The sequence below is a fragment of the Aquarana catesbeiana genome, linkage group LG01, assembly GCF_042186555.1.
Source record: "Aquarana catesbeiana isolate 2022-GZ linkage group LG01, ASM4218655v1, whole genome shotgun sequence".
Classification (NCBI taxonomy): Eukaryota; Metazoa; Chordata; class Amphibia; order Anura; family Ranidae; genus Aquarana; species Aquarana catesbeiana.
The window spans coordinates 538894519-538915355 of record NC_133324.1 but is presented as its reverse complement, the minus strand read 5'-3'; the positions used below and the strand labels follow the sequence as shown (position 1 = coordinate 538915355).

Sequence of the window (20837 nt, the reverse complement as noted above, 5' to 3'; positions counted from 1 at the left end):
GTTAATAGATTGGTTTGGCAAGAACGATTCTTCGTGAATCTATGCTGATTGCTGCTAGTGATATTGTTTTCATTACTAAAATCCTGTATATAGTCCCTTATCACCTCCAAGCGCTTGCATACTATTGATGTAAGGCTAACTGGTCTGTAATTCCCAGGGATGTATTTTGGCCCTTTTTTAAATATTGGCGTTACATTGGCTTTTCTCCAATTAGCTGGTACCATTCCAGTCAGTAGACTGTCAGAAAAAATTAGGAACAATGGTCTGGCAATTACTTGACTGAGTTCCCCAAGTACCCTCGGGGCAAGCCATCTGGTCCCGGTGATTTAATAATGTTAAGTTTCCCAAGTCTATTTCTAATTCTGTCCTCTGTTAGCCTTGAGGGTGCTTCCTGTGATGTGTCATGAGGATAAACGCTGCAGTTTTGGATTCCCTCGTGAAGACTGAAGAGAAGAATAAATTCAATACCATCTCCCCATCCTTTGTAACCAGAAGTACTTCTGCATTCTTTATGGGGCCAATATGGTCTGTCCTCCCTTTACTGTTTATATACTTGGGATTTTTTGTGCTCTCCTCCACTATGTGTCTTTCATGTTCTATCTTAGCCGCCTTTATTGCACCCTTGCATTTCTTGTTGCATTCTTTGTAAAGTCTGAATGCCGATGATGATCCCTCAGCCTTGTATTTTTTGAAGGCCTTCTCCTTTGCCTTTATATGCATTTTTACATCGGAGTTTAAGCCATCCAGGACTTTTGTTCGCTTTTTTAAATTTATTTCCCAATGGGATGCACTGGCTAATGCCCTTATTTACTATGCTCTTAAAGCAAACCCATCTCTCCTCCGTGTTCTTTGTTGCTAAGACTTTATCCCAATTTATATCTTCTAGCAAGGTTTGTAGTTTAGGGAAGTTGGCTCCTTTGAAATTCAGAGTCTTTGTATTTCCCTTATGTTTCCTATTTGTGTGATTTATACTGAAGCCAATTGACCTGTGAATCCTCCTTGTACAACAGTATCACTAGTTCACCCATTCGGCCAGGCTCCTGGCATTGGTGAACATGTCACGTAGTTTAGACCGGTTGCATACTGTCATCCTAGACTGTTCCGAGATTGCAAATAGGACTTGTTACTATACTTACCTCGGGTTTTATGTGCTTTAGTCAACCTACCACTAGTGCCCCCATTGCTACCCTCTGAAATATGTTCCGCGCTGACCATCTCTACCTCTGGACCTCCCCTGTCACCTAGTTTAAAAACCCCTCTAACTTTTCGGCCATCTTCACTCCCAGCACATCTGCATCCTCCTCATTTAGGTGCAAGTCCGTCACTTATATAGAACTGGTGACCGACTGAGAAGTCGGCCCAGTTCTTCAGGAACCCAAACCCCTCCTTACTACACTAGCTCCCCAGCCACTTGTTTACTTTCCTAATCTCCCTCTGCCTTTCTGGTGTGGCTCGAGGTCTTGGTAGTATTCCTGAGAATACTACTTTTGGAGGTAATTTTCCTCAATTTAGCTCCCAAGTCTCTAAAATTATTCTTTTAGGACACTCCATCTGCCTCTGACATTGGTGCCAACGTGCACCATGACAGCCGGGTCTTCCCCAGCCCCTCCCAGTAATCTGTCCACCCGATCCATGATGTGCCAAACCTGAGTGCCCGGTAGACAGCATACAGTTCGGCGCTTCAGGTCTTTGTCACAGATTGCCCTCTCTGTCCTAAGAATTGAGTCCCCTACCATCAGAATCTGTCTATCCTTTCCCTTCGCTCCCCCCCACTCTCACTGGAGGAGTTCTCCTGGCAGCTAGGAGAGTCCCTCAGCTCCAGCAGTGCTGGTCCCTGACCAGTTTCACCAATGTCACTCAATGGACCATACTTATTGGGATGCTCCAGCCCAAAATCGGCCTCCCTGGCACTTCCCCCCCCTTTATCCCTCCTGTCACCCATCTACTCTTTTCTAGTGCCTGCACCTCTTTGTCAGCACCTGCTGGGTATGTTCATCCCTTTCTGGGAGCCACAAGTAGTCCACAAATTCAGTGGGTTTGATGCCTTCATCCCTTTCTGGGAGTAATGTACACCAAACATTACTTTGAGCCTGTTTTCAATATTTGAGCCAGCATGATGGTGTGATATTCCATTGATTAGAGATCTCTTACCATTGATTTTATCTTCAAATTACTAACGCAACCATCAACTGCCACTGTTCACTGAGGGTCCGTTGTTCCTTGGCTGAAGCTCTAAGCAGTCATAGACAAATTAGTGCAACTAGTTTTCACTCAGTGTCAGGATTCTGCATGAAGTTCAGTTGTCTTTGCATATTGCGGCATCTCCAGGGCATTGAACAGCAGACATTGAGTGGTCTCTTTAGATGGTGCTCTGGGGCAAGCCTTAAAGTGAGCTTGCGAAAGCTGGAAATACTGGTCATTGGGGGATTTTGTGAGACTTGTTTTCTCAGATGCTGTGCATAATCACACCCCCTTATATTTTTTTTATAATAAAATCTAATAGCATGGTCATTTAGGTAGTTCCCTGGTAACTTGGGAAAAAGAAAACCAGTTCCGGACCACCCACCACACTTTCACTGCGGCAGGGCAGCCCGGCTGTGCGAACCGACATACCTGTGCGTCGCTCGCGTGTCCCTGTGGCGATCAGATTCGATACAGAACTAATCAATTTACAGGTTCAGGCCAATGATTTCTGGCCTGGACCTGCTGATCGGTTCTGATGAATGAAAAGCTTCCTCTGTGTAATGTAAAAACAGACAGAGGAAGTGATGTCATCCCCCTCGTGGAGCCCTTTTCGGTTCCAACGAGCGAGGAGAAGACATCCAGAGTGAGTACACCAAGCACTACACTGACACCAGGACATGTAGGCACACTTTTAACCCCCCGATTGCCCCCCCCAGTTAACCCTTTTACTCCCTGTCACAGTGTCACCAAGTGCATTTTTCACTGATCACTGCATTGGTGTCACTTGTGACACTTAACAGCATTAGGGCAGTTAGTGACAGTGGTAGGCCTCAGGTTGAGGATACCCCCGATACATTTCCCAATAAAGGTTTAACCCCTTGATGACCCCCCCCCCCGTTAACCCTTTCACCCCCTGTCAGTGTCACTATAGTGTACATATATTTTTTATGATCATTGTATTAGTGTCACAGGTGACGCTAGTTAGTCTTGTATAGCGTTAGGGTACCCGCCATATATTTCCTAATAAAGGTTTAACCCCTTGATTGCCCCCCAGTTAACCCTTTCACTCCCTGTCACTAGTATAGTGTACAGATCTCTTTTCTGATCACTGTATTAGTGTCAAGGGTAACATCAGTTAGGTGTTAGCGTCATTGTCGGCGTCAATCCCAGTCAACGTCAGATTTTAGCCCTTTGATTGCTAGTAGTACTAACGCACATGCATACATCTCCATTGCTAATATAGTGTCTGAACGGATCAATATCTTTGATCTGATCAGAACTATACTAGCTTCCCCAATAGTATAGTGTTCCCAAATATGCAGTGCTAGCACGATCAGCCCAGACACATGCCAGCGCCCCTCCGCCCAGCCCACCCAAAGTGCAGGATCAATAGATCACTGTCACTTTACAAAACACATCATACAAAACTGCAGCATTAGCAGAGTAACGCCTGATCCCTGATAGCACTAATAGTTATTCTTTGTAGTGATTCAAGCAGTCTTTGACAACCAGGTGCATTTTTGCCTGTGAGTCACAAATTTAGTGGCCAAAATGTCAAAACGAAAGGTACACTAGTGAAGAGGACTACAGTATACTGAGCATGACAGATAAGAGCACAAGGGAAACCCCACTGTCAAAATCACAATCTGATTCATGCTCACTATATGAACCTGTAGAGAGCAGCGGTATCCTGACAGATAGCTCTGACGACAGAGTAGAGATCCCTGCTAAGGTCAGGCGTACCCAATCCTGAGATGCAACAACCGCATGGTTCTCGTATGCAGCAGAGAGCCAGTACTAGTGCTGCTCAACCTTCTGGTGAACTGGCAAGCACCAGTGGCCAAGTATATCTTGGTCGTAGACAAAGCAGCTCTACAGTAACACTTGGTGACGTGGTGAGTCTCATAAGTGCAGTTCAAGCTGGTGCGTTGGCTAGCACAAGTAGTGACCCACAGCCACCAAGAATTCAAAGACAGGTCCATAGAGCCCATAGTGCCCTTCCTGATGCGCTTGCAAATCCTGATCGGCAGCCCACTACTTCTGCAGCACCCCCCCTTCACTGGCCAACCCTGAATTCAGGTCGAAACAGCGGATTTTACTTCCCTTGACTTTTATGCGCTGTTTTTCATGGAAGATCTGTACAGATCTATTGTGGACCAAAGCAATTTATACGCTGGTCAATTTATCACCGAAAATCCAAATTTGACCCTTGCCAGAGAAATTGGCTGGAAACCTATAACGGTTCCTGAATTTAGGACCATTCTGGGCATTACTAAAAAAAGTGAGTTGCGGTCATATTGGTCCACTGACCCAATTCACCATATGCCCGTGTTCTCTGTTGCCATGGCCAGTACTCGATACGAGCAAATCTTGTGGTTCATGCATTTCAATGACAATGAACTCTGTCGTCCCCGGGGTGACCCTGAATATGATCGGCTCCACAAAATTCGGCCCCTCGTAAACCACTTCATCCAACAATTTGCAGACTTTTTTTTTTTCCCCGATCAAGATGTCTACGTTGACGAGTCCCTGATTTAATTTTCTGGTCGTCTTGTCTTAAAACCGTTTCTACCCAGCAAGCATGCCAGATATGGGGACAAGATGTATAAGCTCTTTGACAGGGCAACAAGGCTATACATATCGTTTCCTGGTTTACAAGGGAAAAGATAGGAGTGTGGAGCCCCCCAACTGCCCAGACTACATGGGGAGCAGCGGCAGGATTGTTTCCGACTTGGTGTCACCCTTGTTCGGAATGGGGTACCATTTATACGTAGATAATATTTTATACAAGCGTGCTGCTTTTTAGACATCAATTACAAATTGGCACTTGTGGCACCGTGCGATCAAATCGCTATGGCTTTCCCCAACGGCTTGTAGATACCTGACTTAGACGGGGGGGAGAGAGCCTGCTTGAGGTCCAACGAATTGCTTGCCGGCAGATGGAAGGACCAACGGAACATTTTCGTTCTGTCTTCCATTCACGCAGACACGGCAGTCAAAATTACTACGGCGACTGGTGGTGTTAAGAAGCCCCTCTGTGTCCACAAATACAACCTTAAAATGGGAGGGACGATCTTCAACAACCAGATGATGACACCGTACTTAATTGTCCCTAAGGCCAGACGCTGGTCTAAAAGTGTCTGTATACTTATTCCAATTGGCTCTATTCAACGCTTATGTACTGTACAAAGCATCTGGACGAACTGGATCCTTCCTAAAATTCTAGGAAGAGATCATCACAGCCCTTCTGTATCCAACAGGTGCTGTGGCCCATATTTCTAATCCAAATGCAGTGAGCCGGCTGCATGAGAGGCATTTTTTCCAGATGTCCTCCCTTGTACTCCTACCCAAAGAGCACCCCAAAGTAGATGTCATGTCTGTAGAAAACACGGACATAGGCGTGACACCCGCTATTATTGTCCCTCCTGTCCTGACCAACCTGGTCTCTGCATCAGGGACTGTTTCCAGTGCTACCACACACTAGTGGAGTATTAGCATAGGGTACAGCATGGCACAGTCCTAGGGCACACTATCACACAGGGTCTTGAAAGATGAGATGGCCATCACATTTTGAGAGCCCCTAAGCTGGAACGTTCAAAGTTCTAATAAAAGTGTAAAAAAAATCATAATGGATTTATTTATTTTGACAGCAACAGGGTTTGCTCTCGCAATCCGTAAATCTGTGACTCCATCGCTGTAAAAGGTGATTAAAACAGTTTAAAAAATTTTTAAAAAGAGCATATATGCCAAAGCATAGGGGCAGGGGTGCACATTAGGTGCGGATTGCCCCTATGCTTCAGCATATATTTTAATATTTTTTGTATGCCCATCATTAGAAGTTGGTGGATGCAGGGTGGTGTTCTAATGGTGGGCATACCACCGATCAATGGATGTGAATGGAGAAATCTGTTAGGTTCTCTTTTTTTTTTTGTTCAGCCCACAGGCTGCATGGAAAAAAAAAAAGAACATTACAATATATGCCCAACAAGGACCAGCGATGTACTGGTATGTTGCTGGACTTTGAGTAGTTATACCGGAATGATGCCAACAGGTTTAGGTATCATCTTGGTGTTGTTTTTTTCAGCCGGTGGTCGGCTTTCATGTAAAAGCAATCCTAGCAGCGAATTACCTGCTAAACTGTTTTTACAAGCAGTGGGAGGGAACGTCCCCTCCTGCCATCTTCCATGGTTTTCTCGGGCTCTCCTGTCCCACCGGGGAACCTGAGAATGCAGGCGGTGGTTCCGCCGGCTGACCATAGAGCTGATTGGAGACCAGAACGGCTTCAATCATATCTATGGCCTAAGAAACCGTAAGCTACAAGCATTTCATGACTTCGGTTTTGCCGGATATTAACCACTTCAATACAGGGCACTTCCCCCCCTTCCTGCCCAAGCCAATTTTCAGCTTTCAGCGCTGTCGCTTTTTGAATGACAATTGCGCGTTCATGCTACACTGTACCCAAACAAAGTTTTTATAATTTTATTCCCACAAATAGAGCTTTCTTTTGGTGGTATTTGATCACCTCTTGGATTTTTATTTTCTGCTAAACAAATAAAAAAAAAATACCGAAAATTTTGAAAGGTTTTTTTTTTGTTTTTTTTTCGTTTTTACAAAACTTTGTAAATAAGTAAGTTTCCTCCTTTGCTGATGAGCACTGATGAGGCTGCACTGACGGGCACCGATGAGTTGGCACTGATGGTTAATGATGGGTACTAATATGCGGCACTGATGGGTGGCACTGATATGCAGCACTGATGGGCATGCATAGGCGGCACTGATGGGCATGCATAGGCGGCACTGGTGGGCATGCATAGGCGGCACTGTTAGGTGGCACTGATGTACCCTGATAGATGGCACTGATGGGCATCACTGATTGGCAGGCACTGGCAGGCATTAGTGATGGGCACTGATTGGCATCCCTGGTGTCCATGGGTGGCATACCTGTTGGTTACAAGTGGTGGGCATCCCTGGTGGTCCTGGGTGGGCATCCTTGCGGGGGGCTGCGCTGATAATCAATCCGCTCAGACCCCTCTTATCAGAGGAGCAGCCGATCGGCTCTCCTCTACTCGCGTCTGACAGAGGCGAGTAAGGAAAAGCCAATACACAGCTTTTCCTGTTTTCACCGTGATCAGCTGTGATTGGACACAGATAATCATGTGGTAAAGAATCTCCATCAGACTCTTTTCCTAGATCGGAGTTGGGGTGTTTTAGACTGACAGTCCGCACCACCGATCGCTGCGGGCAGGTGCCGGCTCGTTGTCCTGATCACGTCATATGACGTCCGATCAGGATAACTAAACCACTTTGCCGACGTCCTTTTGCTATATGGCGGGCAGCAAGTGGTTAACATCACCATTGGGAAAGCATCTTATCACATTGATCTTGGTGTGGTCAGATGCTTTAAGGGCTGAGGAGAAGTCTAGAGTCTAATAGACCCCACATTTTTGAAAAGAGTACCCGTCATTTCCTTTTGCTATCATAGGGGATATTTACATTCCCTGTGATAACAATGAAAATGAGAAAAATAATGAAAGGAACAGTGTAAAAATAAAATAAAGCTAACATTTAAAAAAAAAAAAAAAAATGCATGTGAGTTATCGCCGCGAGCGTCAGATCCCCACCACTGTAACCCCCTGTACATCTGCCCCACCACTGTACCCCCTGTACATCTGCCCCACCACTGTACCCCCTGTACATCTGCCCCACCACTGTACACCCTGCTCTTCTGTCCCACCACTGTACCACCCTGCTCTTCTGTCCCACCACTGTACCACCCTGCTCTTCTGTCCCACCACTGTACCACCCTGCTCTTCTATCCCACCACTATAACCCCCTGCTCATCTGCCCCACCAATGTATACCCCTGCACATCTGCCCCACCACTGTACCACCCTGCACTTCTGTCCCACTACTGTACCACCCTGCTCCTCTGTAACCCCCTGCTCATCTCCCTCACCAATGTTCCCCCTTTATCATCTGCTCCACGCCGTACCCCCATGCTGTTTTGTCTCAACGCTGAATCATCTTCTCATCTGACCTAACACTGAACTTATCTGCTCATCTGCCCCACCACTGTAACCACTGCACATCTGTCCCTCCACTGTATCCCCTGCTCTTCTGCCCCACCACTGTAACCCCCTGCTCATGTGTTCCACTGATGTACCTCCTTTCTCCTCTGCACATCTGCCACACCTCTGTACCCTCCTGCTCCTCTGCCCCACTGCTGTAACCCACTGCTCATCTGTCCCAGCAATGTTCCTCCTTTTTCTTCTGCCCTAGAGCTGCACGATTCTGGCCAAAATGAGAATCACGATTTTATTTGCTTAGAATAAAAAGATCACGATTCTCGCGGCGTAAAATCTTTCACAATATACAAAAAAAATTGGGCTAACTTTAACTTTAGTTTTTTTTTTTTTTTTTTTTTTTTTAATTCATTAAAGTGTAATTTTTTCCCCAAAAATTGCATTGAACGACTGCGCAAATACAGTGTGACATAAAATATTGCAACAACCACCATTTTATTCTCTACTAAAAAAAATATACATCTATAATGTTTGGGGATTCTAAGTAATTTTCTAGCAAAAAAAATGATTTTAACGTGAAACCAACAAATGTCAGTAAAAGGTTTAGTGTTTAAGTTCCCTCATTTTCACACCAAAGTGTATTCCTTTGACCTAAAGGACAAATCATTACAATGTGTATACTTAAGTTCCACTGCTAAAGAATGTTGTGATTCTTGGCAGACTGCCCGTTTTTTTTTTTTTATTCCCCCTTTCTTTTGACAACTGTCGGCTTTAGCAGAGCAGAGAGAATTCTCTGCATAGAAAGAATCGGGAAATACTTTTTTCAAGATCGCAATGGGGAAAAAATCGCAATAATGATTCTTAACGATTAATCGTGCAGCACTACTCTAACACTGAACTCCCCCTGCTCATCTTTCCCACCACTGTAACCCTCTTCTCATCTGGCCCAACACTGACCCCCCCCCCCCCCCGCTCATCTGTCCCACCACTGTAACCCCCTGCTCATCTGCCCCATCACTGTACCCCCCTGCTTTTCTGTCCTACCGCTGAACCCCCTTCTCCTCCCTCCCACCACTATACCTCCTACACATCTGCCCCACCACTGTACCTCCCTGCACATCTGCCCCACCAAGCAGAACTTCACCCAATCTCTCCCCCCCATCACAAAAGCTGATGATCGCAACTACAGCAAAGTTAGAGAACCAAACAATGTTTCCCATATTTTACAATGATGTGTAAAAGATGGCACAGTGCCTCCCCCTCAGTGCAGGAGCAGCATGGGGAATTCTGAAATTGGAACGCATAAGTGTCTCACTGACACTTCCTTGCACTGCTCTGCTGATGGGGAGGGAGTTGAGTGCCTTCAAAAGAGGCTTCGTGTGCCGCTTGCCGCACCAGTGCCGGGAGTTGTCTACCCCTGTTCTAGACAAAGCCCAAGTAAAGGTCGTTCTTCTAGAAAACAAACTAGTCTCTCTCAGATCTCACACTCCGGCCTTAGATTCTGGTTCATGGTGGTCTTCTTTGGGCTGTTCTATTCACCAAATTTCATTTAAGACCTCCCCAACACAACATTCTGTTATTATGGAACAAACTCTCCCCTTCTCTCAACCTTTCTATGCTTCTATTAGGGGTGTTGAATATAATCGCAGCATCGATGCATCGTGATTCTGACGTTAACGATGCTGCGAGTCGACCAAATCGATCTCTGATGACGTCTTCCGTCGCTCCGTGAGTTGCTCTTCCTCTCCAGGAGAAATAGAGGCAGAGCCTGCATGGTGTATAAAGCTCCCTCCCCTTCACTGAAGCAGAAAGTCAGCTGATGAGCTGACAGCCATCACAGTGCAGGGGGGAGGAGCTCGAGGAGATCCGACATCAGAAGAAGCTTCACTGGAGGCACCGAAAGGAGAAAACACACTGAGCAGCATGGAGGAGTGGGAATCGACTGACACAGAGCTGGTGAGTGCCAGTGTCATTGATCCCATCCCTCCACTGCCATCACCCTTCTGCCTGAATCCCATCCATCCCTCGGCCACTGATCCCCACCATCCCTCGGCCACTGATCCCCACCATCCCTCGGCCACTGATCCCCACCATCCCTCGGCCACATATCCCCACCATCCCTCGGCCACATATCCCCACCATCCCTCGGCCACTGATCCCCACCATCCCTCGGCCCACTAATCCCACCATCCCTCGGCCACTGATCCCACCATCCCTCGGCCACTGATCCCCCCCCCCATTCCCTCTGCCTCTGATTTCCCCCCCCATCCCACGGCCACTGATTCCCCCCCATCCCTCGGCCACTGATTCCCCCCCATCCCTCTGCCTCTGATTCCCCCCCCCATCCCTCTGCCTCTGATTCCCCCCCATTCCCTCTGCCTCTGATTTCCCCCCCCATCCCTCTGCCTCTGATTCCCCCCCCCCCCATCCCTCTGCCTCTGATTCCCCCCCCCCATCCCTCTGCCTCTGATTCCCCCCCCCATCCCTCTGCCTCTGATTCCCCCCCCATCCCTCTGCCTCTGATTTCCCCCCCCATCCCTCTGCCTCTGATTTCCCCCCCATCCCTCTGATTTCCCCCTCCCCCGATCCCTCTCATTCCCCCCCCCCGATCCCTCTCATTTCCCCCCCCCCGATCCCTCTGATCCCCCCCATTCCCTCTGCCTCTGATTCCCCCCCCATTCCCTCTGCCTCTGATTCCCCCCCCCCATTCCCTCTGCCTCTGATCTCCCCCCATTCCCTCTGCCTCTGATCTCCCCCCATTCCCTCTGCCTCTGATTCCCCCCCATCCCTCTGCCTCTGATTCCCCCCCCCCCATCCCTCTGCCTCTGATTCCCCCCCCCATCCCTCTGCCTCTGATTTCCCCCCCATACCTCTGCCTCTGATTTCCCCCCCATCCCTCTGATTCCCCCCCCGATCCCTCTCATTCCCCCCCCCATCCCTCTCATTCCCCCCCCCATCCCTCTCATTCTCCCCCCCCCCGATCCCTCTCATTCCCCCCCCCCCGATCCCTCTCATTCCCCCCCCCCGATCCCTCTCATTCCCCCCCCCCCCGATCCCTCTCATTCCCCCCCCCCGATCCCTCTCATTCCTCCCCCCGATCCCTTTCATTTTCCCCCCATCCCTCTGATCCCCCCCATTCCACCCATTCCCTCTGCCTCTGATTCCCCCCCCATTCCCTCTGCCTCTGATCCCCCCCCCCATTCCCTCTGCCTCTGATTCCCCCCCATTCCCTCTTGCCTCTGATCTCTCCCCCCCATTCCCTCTTGCCTCTAATCTCCCCCCCCCCATTCCCTCTTGCCTCTGATCTCCCCCCCCATTCCCTCTGCCTCTGATCTCCCCCCCCATTCCCTCTGCCTCTGATCCCCCCCCCATTCCCTCTGCCTCTGATCCCCCCCCCCATTCCCTCTGCCTCTGATCCCCTCCCCCCATTCCCTCTGCCTCTGATTCCCCCCCCCATTCCCTCTGCCTCTGATCCCCCCCCATTCCCTCTGCCTCTGATTCCCCCCCCCCCATTCCCTCTGCCTCTGATTCCCCCCCCCCCATTCCCTCTGCCTCTGATTCCCCCCCATTCCCTCTGCCTCTGATTCCCCCCCCCATTCCCTCTGCCTCTGATTCCCCCCCCCCATTCCCTCTGCCTCTGATTCCCCCCCCCCATTCCCTCTGCCTCTGATTCCCCCCCCCATTCCCTCTGCCTCTGATTTCCCCCCCCCCATTCCCTCTGCCTCTGATTCCCCCCCCCCCCATTCCCTCTGCCTCTGATACCCCCCCATTCCCCCCTCTGCCTCTGATCCCCCCCCATTCCCCCCTCTGCCTCTGATCCCCCCCCATTCCCCCCTCTGCCTCTGATCCCCCCCCATTCCCTCTGCCTCTGATCCCCCCCCATTCCCTCTGCCTCTGATTTCCCCCCCCCCCATTCCCTCTGCCTCTGATTTCCCCCCCCATTCCCTCTGCCTCTGATTCCCCCCCCCCCCCCCCCCCATTCCCTCTGCCTCTGATTCCCCCCCCCCATCCCTCTGCAACTGGAGAAAAATCGTGGACAGGATAATCGTTATCAAATCGAATTGTGAGACCAGTGAAGATGTGCACCCCTAGCTTCTATCCAGGGCTTTTTCTTAAGCGTTTTTTGTGAACAATTTGTCAGTACAATGGCTGGTGTTGGCGCTTCAATCTTCACTGCTCTATGGTTGATCTGGTGAGAGGATGATTAAAGCGCATTATTTCTATTATCACATTGAAAAAAGGAGGAGGGAGTAGATATGGCGCTGTTCTAGACCTGATTGGGTTCAAGTGTGTTCTACTCCCCAAAGAAGGAGGAAGGAGTTATAGGTGGGGAGAAAAAATATGAAATAAATAGTGCCTGTTAAATGAGTGTCTTCAAGCCAAAAAAATGCCAGATGCACTGTGACTATCTGAAACCAAAAATAAAAAATAAAAATAAAAAATAATAAAATTTAAAAAATACAATTAAACTCCTATGTGAAATGTGTGCCTGGCTGAATAGAAAGTGCAATGTGTAATGTTCCAACTTGCTTATGTGATAAATTAAATGCAGTAAATCATTGTTATTATTAAAATGACCATAGATACAATATGTTCAAACAATTAAATCAATATACAAAGTGCTAGTGTGAATAAACAGGTGAACACGTGACTGATATATGCAATAAAAGTGCTGTTGTGCCAGTGAAGGAATCCGTTTTGACTCTGGTGGGCTTTTCAATGAATAAACACTCAGTGTGTGCCTTATTCGTGCTCCTATAGTAACTGCACTCACCAGATCCTCCACCCCCTCTTGGGGTCTCACACATCCACAGTATATGCCACTGTGTAGCAGTATAGGATAACTCCGTCTTTATTGTTGACTATGGCGAAATTTCATTATGGAAAGAGAAAGAGGGAGCCCACATAGCGTAATGCTGTATAAAAACCAGTCCTAGGGTGCCCTCTCCTGGGTCTCCGGACATGTACTGTGATTCAGAAAAAACCCATTTCAAGTCAGACAGGGATAGAACTTGCAGATGATCTCTCTTTCGATCCTGCTGAGACAGTCTCTTGTTTCCTTCCTTATGAGTGGTGAGAGTGCTCTCTAGTACAGTCTGATCGCACCAGGCATCCAAATCACCTTTATCTATTATCACATTGTAATATAAAATGATATAGATTAACTCACCATAATGCAGAATATGTGGGAGCCCTGACTATCACCTGCCACCGTCGCCTGCCACCAGATGCAACTTGGCACTTGCCACGTCATCTGCCACCAGATGCAGCTTGTCACTTGCAACATCACCTGCTACCAGATGCAGCCTGTCACTTGCCACGTCACCTGCCACCAGATGCAGCCTGGCACTTGCCACGCCGCCTGCCACCAGATGCAGCTTGGCACTTGCCACGTCGCCTGCCACCAGATGCAGCTTGGCACTTGCCACGTCGCCTGCCACCAGATGAAGCTTGGCACTTGCCATGTCGCCTGCCACCAGATGCAGCTTGTCACCTGCCATCAGATGCAGCTTGTAACTTGCCATGTCACCTACCTTCAGATGCAGCTTGGCACTTGCCATGTTGCCTGCCACAAGATGCAGCTTGTCACTTGCAGAGAGACAGCTGTGGATGTTCTGCAGAGGTCAGAGCTGGAGGGGGAGGTAAAAGAGCTGTTGGGGGAGCCAGAGGGTGCAGAGGTGAAAGATAAGGGGTTGGGGATTTAGAGGTGACATGTTGACAGAGTGATATGGATACCATTATTACTGTCTGTATATCACTCTGTTTACATTTTATGCACCTTATGTCTGTTATCTTTGCTTATCTTTATAATAAAATGTATATATTTTTAAGTAAAACATTGCAATTTTCTGTATAAGGCACCACTATAATCCCTATTCTATTCCCCTCCTTTGTATTCTACTAACCCAAGGGATGAGGTGCCAGATTACATGAGGTCACTCAACCCACACTCCATATAGCAAAACCATGTGTAGTGAGGGCTGGCATACATGTGACCAATGGTGAGGTGTCACCAGTGTGGTGACTTAATAGATGTATAACTGCGCAATATAACAGCTTAATTAAGTCAGGGAGATATTAATCCATCCCTCGATGTTGTTGGAGTTCAGTCTGTGTACTGCTGGGTTAGTATAGTTCAGTTCCAAGGCTGCAAAAAGCAGCATTCACTGTTAATACACCAATTCCCTAAGATAAACAGGCTCGAGCATCATCAAATTTGGCAGTTGATGCAGACCAGACCACTGGGGAAATATATGGGCCATACAATCCTATACTGAAAGTTGTTTCCCAACATGAAATAGAAACATGGTCTGTTCTGCAAGTACCGTGCAGACAGCCCCAGTCATGACAGGTCAACCAGTCAACCTGGCATGATACGGTCCAGGTGAATAAGGACCCAAGCTACTAAGATGCTCGCATGGGCATGTAGACTCCCTGTCAGTAGGCTGTGATGGGAAGGAAGGCTTGGTCGTGGCTTTCATTCCCTTTAGTGGGGTCTCAAAGATGCTCTGTTGGCGTATGCTGTTGTTCACTCCTACTCTGGCAGGATAGTCCACACATGTGCAGTAATCACTCGCCCGCCATACATCTCACTGTACTCAATAATAAGGCATACTGAGAGTAATGGACCCTGTAGTGTGGAAGCTGCTGTCTGGTTTTGCCCACTTCCTGTTGTCGCAGGCTTTTTCAGGATGACTGGGGAGGATATGTTACTTCGTTCACAGGTAAAAATCCAACACATTTCGGGGTAAATGCCTCCCCCTTTATTATGACTATTGTCAGGAAAAATAAAGACAAACAATAAATATCACATAGTTGAAGTGTACAGAACAAAATGGGGTTTTTTTTCTGTATACTTTACTTTAACTCTGTTCTACAAGGGCGTGTTCAGAGGGTGGTGATAAATGGGGAGTACTCAGAATGGTCAGGGGTGGGTAGTGGGGTTCCCCAGGGTTCTGTGCTGGGACCAATCCTATTTAATTTGTTCATAAACGACCTGGAGGATGGGATAAACAGTTCAATCTCTGTATTTGCAGACGATACTAAGCTAAGCAAGGCAATAACTTCTCCGCAGGATGTGGAAATCTTGCAAAAAGACCTGAATAAATGAATGGGGTGGGCGACTACATGACAAATGAAGTTCAATGTAGAAAAATGTAAAATAATGCATTTGGGTGGCAAAAATATGAATGCAATCTATACACGGGGGGAGAACCTCTGGGGGAATCTAGGATGGAAAAGGACCTGGGGGTCCTAGTAGATGATAGGCTCAGCAATGGCATGCAATGCCAAGCTGCTGCTAATAAAGCAAACAGAATATTGGCATGCATTAAAAGGGGGATAAAACGATAATTCTCCCGCTCTACAAGACTCTGGTCCGGCCGCACCTGGAGTATGCTGTCCAGTTCTGGGCACCAGTCCTCAGGAGGGATGTAAATGGAGCGAGTACAAAGAAGGGCAACAAAGCTAATAAAGGGTCTGGAGGATCTTAGTTATGAGGAAAGGTTGCGAGCACTGAACTTATTCTCTCTGGAGAAGAGACGCTTGAGAGGGGATATGATTTCAATTTACAAATACTGTACTGGTGACCCCACAATAGGGATAAAACTTTTTCGCAGAAGAGAGTTTAATAAGACTCGTGGCCACTCATTACAATTAGAAGAAAAGAGGTTTAACCTTAAACTACGTAGAGGGTTCTTTACTGTAAGAGCGGCAAGGATGTGGAATTCCCTTCCACAGGCGGTGGTCTCAGCGGGGAGCATTGATAGCTTCAAGAAACTATTAGATAATCACCTGAATGACCGCAATATACAGGGATATGTAATGAAATACTGACACATAATCACACACATAGGTTGGACTTGATGGACTTGTGTCTTTTTTCAACCTCACCTACTATGTAACTATGTACTCTGCATTGATTACTAAAGAACTTAGAGTTAGGAAGGCTTTTAGGAGTATGCCTAGGGGGTATGACCTGATGCTTTGCCAGTGTCCAGAGTCACCAGAAGGTACCAGATTATAATTTGGGGTCTTCGAATATCAAGGCTGTGTCCTATACTGTTCTCAAAAATATATTTACAGGCAAGTTTCAAATTACTTTTTTTTTAATGGCCAATTTTTTAGAGTTCTGCTTTAAGACCCTCAAATCACTTAGCAATGTGTTCAAGAGGAAGTGTAATTTCTGCTAAGCCACTAACCTGATCCCTTCTGTCTTGTTTCTCAGATTCTATCCCTTTCTCTGGCGAGGAAGAGACTGGGGATCCAGAAACCTTACCAAACCTTTTGTCACATTTATGGAAGAACAAGCCTTTAAACTTTTTAGCAGAGAGAAAATTTAATTCAGTGGCTGCTCTCACAGAACCATACTGTGCAGTGTGCTCTCTCTTCTCTCCTTTCCCTCAGGTAATGTGAAATGTATTGTTTATTTGTAATGTGATGACAAGCTCCTTTGTTTCTAACATTTAGATCAAATAACACAATATATTCTTGTGATTTTATATTTGGGTGCTGTGATCCCTTGCTAATCATCTGTGATCATGGTCAACAGGAGGTGTCTCACTTGTCTGATTCGGTCTTCTCAAAACAAGGGCAAAGAACAAAACCAGCTGTCCCTGAAATGTGTTTTACCCCCAGTGAGAGTAGTATGGATCCATTGCCAGTCAACACTTATATTGGAGAAGATAATACCAGTCCCCTGCTATCGTGTGCCAAATGCTTTTTACAAGTCCATGCAAGTGAGCTTCTTACATTTACTATTTTCTTACTTAATAATCTGTTCCTCATATGACTTATCTTACGTTAGGGAAACACTTTTCAACTCACAGACCTTTTGGGGCATTGTTTTATAGGTTGTTATGGAATCCACCCTGATTTGGTTAAGGAGAACTGGACCTGTTCACGGTGTACTGCCAGTGCATGGAGTGCTGTGAGTAAAATTACAGCCCTTGTTAAATGTCACTAAACAATCCAGCTAAATGAAACTTTCTAATCGTACACAGCCAGAATATGTAACTGTAAACAATGTTATGAAGCACATCCTTTTTATTAAGAATTGGATAAAATACCATTTTCTTCTTACATTCATTGATGGACACAGCCCTCTTAAAGTGTTACTAAACCCACAACAGTAAAATCAGTCTGTATATGCAGCATAGCATGCTTGTTATACTCACTGTGGAACTTAAGGGGTTAATCCTCTGCATTGTGTAAAAAGGCTGTTTTATCCTGTATGCAAAGATCCTCCCCCTCCTGCACTGTCTATCTGGGGAAGGCTAGCTAACACAGGCGCAGGGTAGCCAACCTGCACATGCTCCGTTGTGTCTTTTATGCAGGAGAGAACATTTACTTGTTCTCAGCATTAGGCAGGTCACGTGATATTGACATCATACATGTGGGCGTGTATACAGGTTGCAGTGGAAATCTCCTCCTACCTGAACTCTCAGCACTGGAGAAACTGTGCAGTTTATCATGTAGCCATGGTATACAGATCATTCAAAAAGGTATATAGTGGCAGTATTTTAATGTAAAAAGATGACTTATAAGCTGTGGGCCCTGGTGGGGGCGGATGAACTATTTTCATATTACTGGGTTTAGTAACACTTTTTAAGTTTTTTTGTTTTTTCTCACCACATTTTTATTAAGGTTTTTTCAGAGACCATACAGAAGAAGAAAAGTGCAAACACAGTAATTAGTCCAGCAGATATGGAAAGGTGTATAGTATACATTTCTTTCTGTTGTACCTGGATATATATAGTACACAAATATAAGTAAGCATTCATAATATGTTGCTTAATAATTATATACCTATATAGATTATGCCATCTGGGTGCAGACCAACCAGCCTATAACCTGATCAGACTACAACAAAGAATTTAATAGAATATTAGTACTCAGTAGTATTGTACTTTAGATACTTTATAAACATTTGCGTGTTCATCAACCCCTGAGGAAGTGACGCTATGTCACGAAACGCTTCGGGTTACATATATGCAAGTTCACACCTATTATGGATTGATTTTTGAAACACTGTGGCTACGGAATTAATAAATTAATATGTATATATTGACCTATCTGCTTGACTATATGGATTTTATTATTGAGTGTGTTGCGCCTCATCTAAAGTCCCATAGTCAGTTCATGTTTCTTTGTATATTGTGCTTAGATGTTGACATGTATGGGTACACGTTCACCACTGTAACTTGAGTTTACAGATCAGAAGAACTAGATAACATTAGAAGACTTAAAGGGGTTGTAAAGTCAGAAGGTTTTTTATCTTAATACATTCTATGCATTAAGATAAAAAGCCTTCTGTGTGCAGCAGTCCCCCTCAGCCCCCCTAATACTTATCTGAGCCCCATCTCTGTCCAGCGATGTCTGAGTGTCTCGGCCGTCCGAGATTCTCCCTTCTCATTGACTGAGACACAGCAGCAGCGCCATTGCCTTCCAGTGCTGTCAAAGTCAGTAAGCCAATCGGGAGAGAGCGGGGGCGAGGCCGGAGTCGCAGCTCCTTGTCTCAATGGACACAGAGAGCTGTGACTCAGTTTGGGTGCCCACATATCAAGCTGCTTGCTGTGGGGGCACTCGACAGGAGGGAGAGGGGGCAAGGAGCACAGAAGAGGCACCCAAGAAGCGGAGTATCTGGGCTGCTCTGTGCAAAACCACTGTACAGAGCAGGTAAGTATAACATGTTTGTAAAGTTTTTTTTCTCAATAAAAATAACAATCACTTTAACTTGAAGAAACAGTTTACTTCGGGAAGCATTGGTGTACCATAGGATCCCTCTTGTGTGTCAAATAGCTCATAGGACCTTGTATTGTTCCTATCTTTAAGGTAGGAACACCAGGGTTGCCATTGATATACAAACTGTACCATTCGACCCTCTTTATATGGCATAATTTGTTTATATGTATGTATTTCATCAACCTGCTTAATCACCTCCCTCACCCCAAGAACTTATTTAGTTTCCCATTTTCTCATAATTGCTGCCCTAGCTGCGTGTAGAACCTGCATGCATATTGGATGTAAAGATTTTGGAATAGTGGGGGTGTTTATGCTAAGGATAGTCTGTACCACATTAGGTTTGAGAATAATTTATGTAATGCTTGAAATTAATTTAAAATCTTCGGTCCAAAAACTGCAGAGATGAAGACAAGACCAGGTCATATGGAGCAGTGTGCCAATGTTTCCGCACCCTCTCCAGTAATCGCTGGAAGCTTCTGGGGAGAATTTTGAATAAATAAGGGGTAAAATACCACCTCTGATGTAATTTCTGCGCCATCTCTCAGCAGAAGCGTTGTGAATATTGGTATTTGCAATTAATTACTTTCACCCATTGGAAATCGGAGCAGGAGCAGGTAAGGTCCCTTTCCCACTTAGATAGTTGTGTTGTTTTCACAAATGTGCATTTGGCATGCATCAAGCCATAGAACAGTGTGATTCCTTTACATCTGGGGTTTGTCAAGGCCTGGGATGGAACCAGTTCTGAGGATAGAGATTTGCTTGCTAGCAAGTGCGAAAGCCATATATATGTATATCACTCTCTCGGCAGTGAATACTGTTGGACAAGAACTTCAAATGGGTGGAGCCCCCTACCACTCTTTGTCATTAATGGTAATAAGGCCTTTATCTTTGCATTTTGTGAAAGTGAAATCTGGAGAAATTAATGAGTCAAGAGGGATAGAAACTATCTCGCATTTGGCAGAGGCATCAAAATGGGACATGGATTCCCGCCAAGCTTGTCAGTGTTGCGGATATCGTTGGATGACCTTTAAAGTTTTTTTCCCTATACTAGAAAAATGAGTTTGGAATATGAATAGGCAGCCTTCTAAAATAGTGTAATATTTTGGTAACGGTAACATTTTATATGCAGTGAGTCTCCCAGACCAGGAGAGGTCCATTTTTTTTTAAAACGGGATAGTTCTTGTTCTACATCAGTGACAAGAGGTAGGTAATTGGTGTTATATAGGTCAGCTGTTCGGGAGGTTAACTTGATAACAAAATATTGTAGGGTGTTGGAGGCCCATTGGAAGGGAAACTTAGCCTCCAGTATAGATTTTGTATCGTCATCTACGCCTAGTCCTAAGATTTGGGATTTAGATGCATTTGTTTTATGATAAGAGACTTTGTTGAATTGGTCGAAGATATTGTGGACTACCAGGAGGGGAAGTGGAGTGAGTCTGTTAGGGACAATATTACATAGTCCACAAACAATGTGATAGTGTGCTGAACTCCATGGGGTAAAATTCCTTGAATTGCAGGATGAGATCTAATTTTCTCTGCTAATGGTTCCTTGAGTAGAGCAAATATCAATGATGAGAGGGGACACCCCCTGCCTTGTCCCATTAGCTATTTCAAATGCTGTTGAGCACATACCAGCTGAAGAAAAAAGTGAGCAGGAGGCTTAGAGTACAGAGCTGAAATGGCTGAATGTATGTGACCACTTATGCCAAACTTATTTAAGACTTTGTAAAGGTAACCCCAGTGTATCCTGTCAAAAGCCTTCTCTGCATCCAGGGCATTGAGCAGAGGCTTTTTTGATTTCTCCGTCAAGTGGATGAGGTTAATCATTCTTTTAGTAGCATCTGGGGCCAGGCGGCCCAGTACAAAACGCACCTAGTCCTGTTTCACT

At 46.1% G+C, this 20837-nt stretch overlaps 1 protein-coding gene across 3 annotated transcripts in view; it reads left to right on the top strand.

The window, feature by feature from the left end:
* KDM4B (lysine demethylase 4B) overlaps window positions 1-20837 on the top strand; it is a 566075-nt gene that overhangs the window by 393601 nt on the left and 151637 nt on the right. For 2 of the 3 annotated variants that reach the window (XM_073594890.1, XM_073594882.1), the window contains exons 14-16: window positions 16434-16612; window positions 16758-16944; window positions 17059-17135. In XM_073594890.1, coding sequence (XP_073450991.1) covers window positions 16434-16612; window positions 16758-16944; window positions 17059-17135 — 443 coding nt within the window. Of the gene's footprint in view, window positions 1-16433; window positions 16613-16757; window positions 16945-17058; window positions 17136-20837 lie in introns of those variants that run through there. The other variant, XR_012235533.1, reaches the window with a different exon arrangement.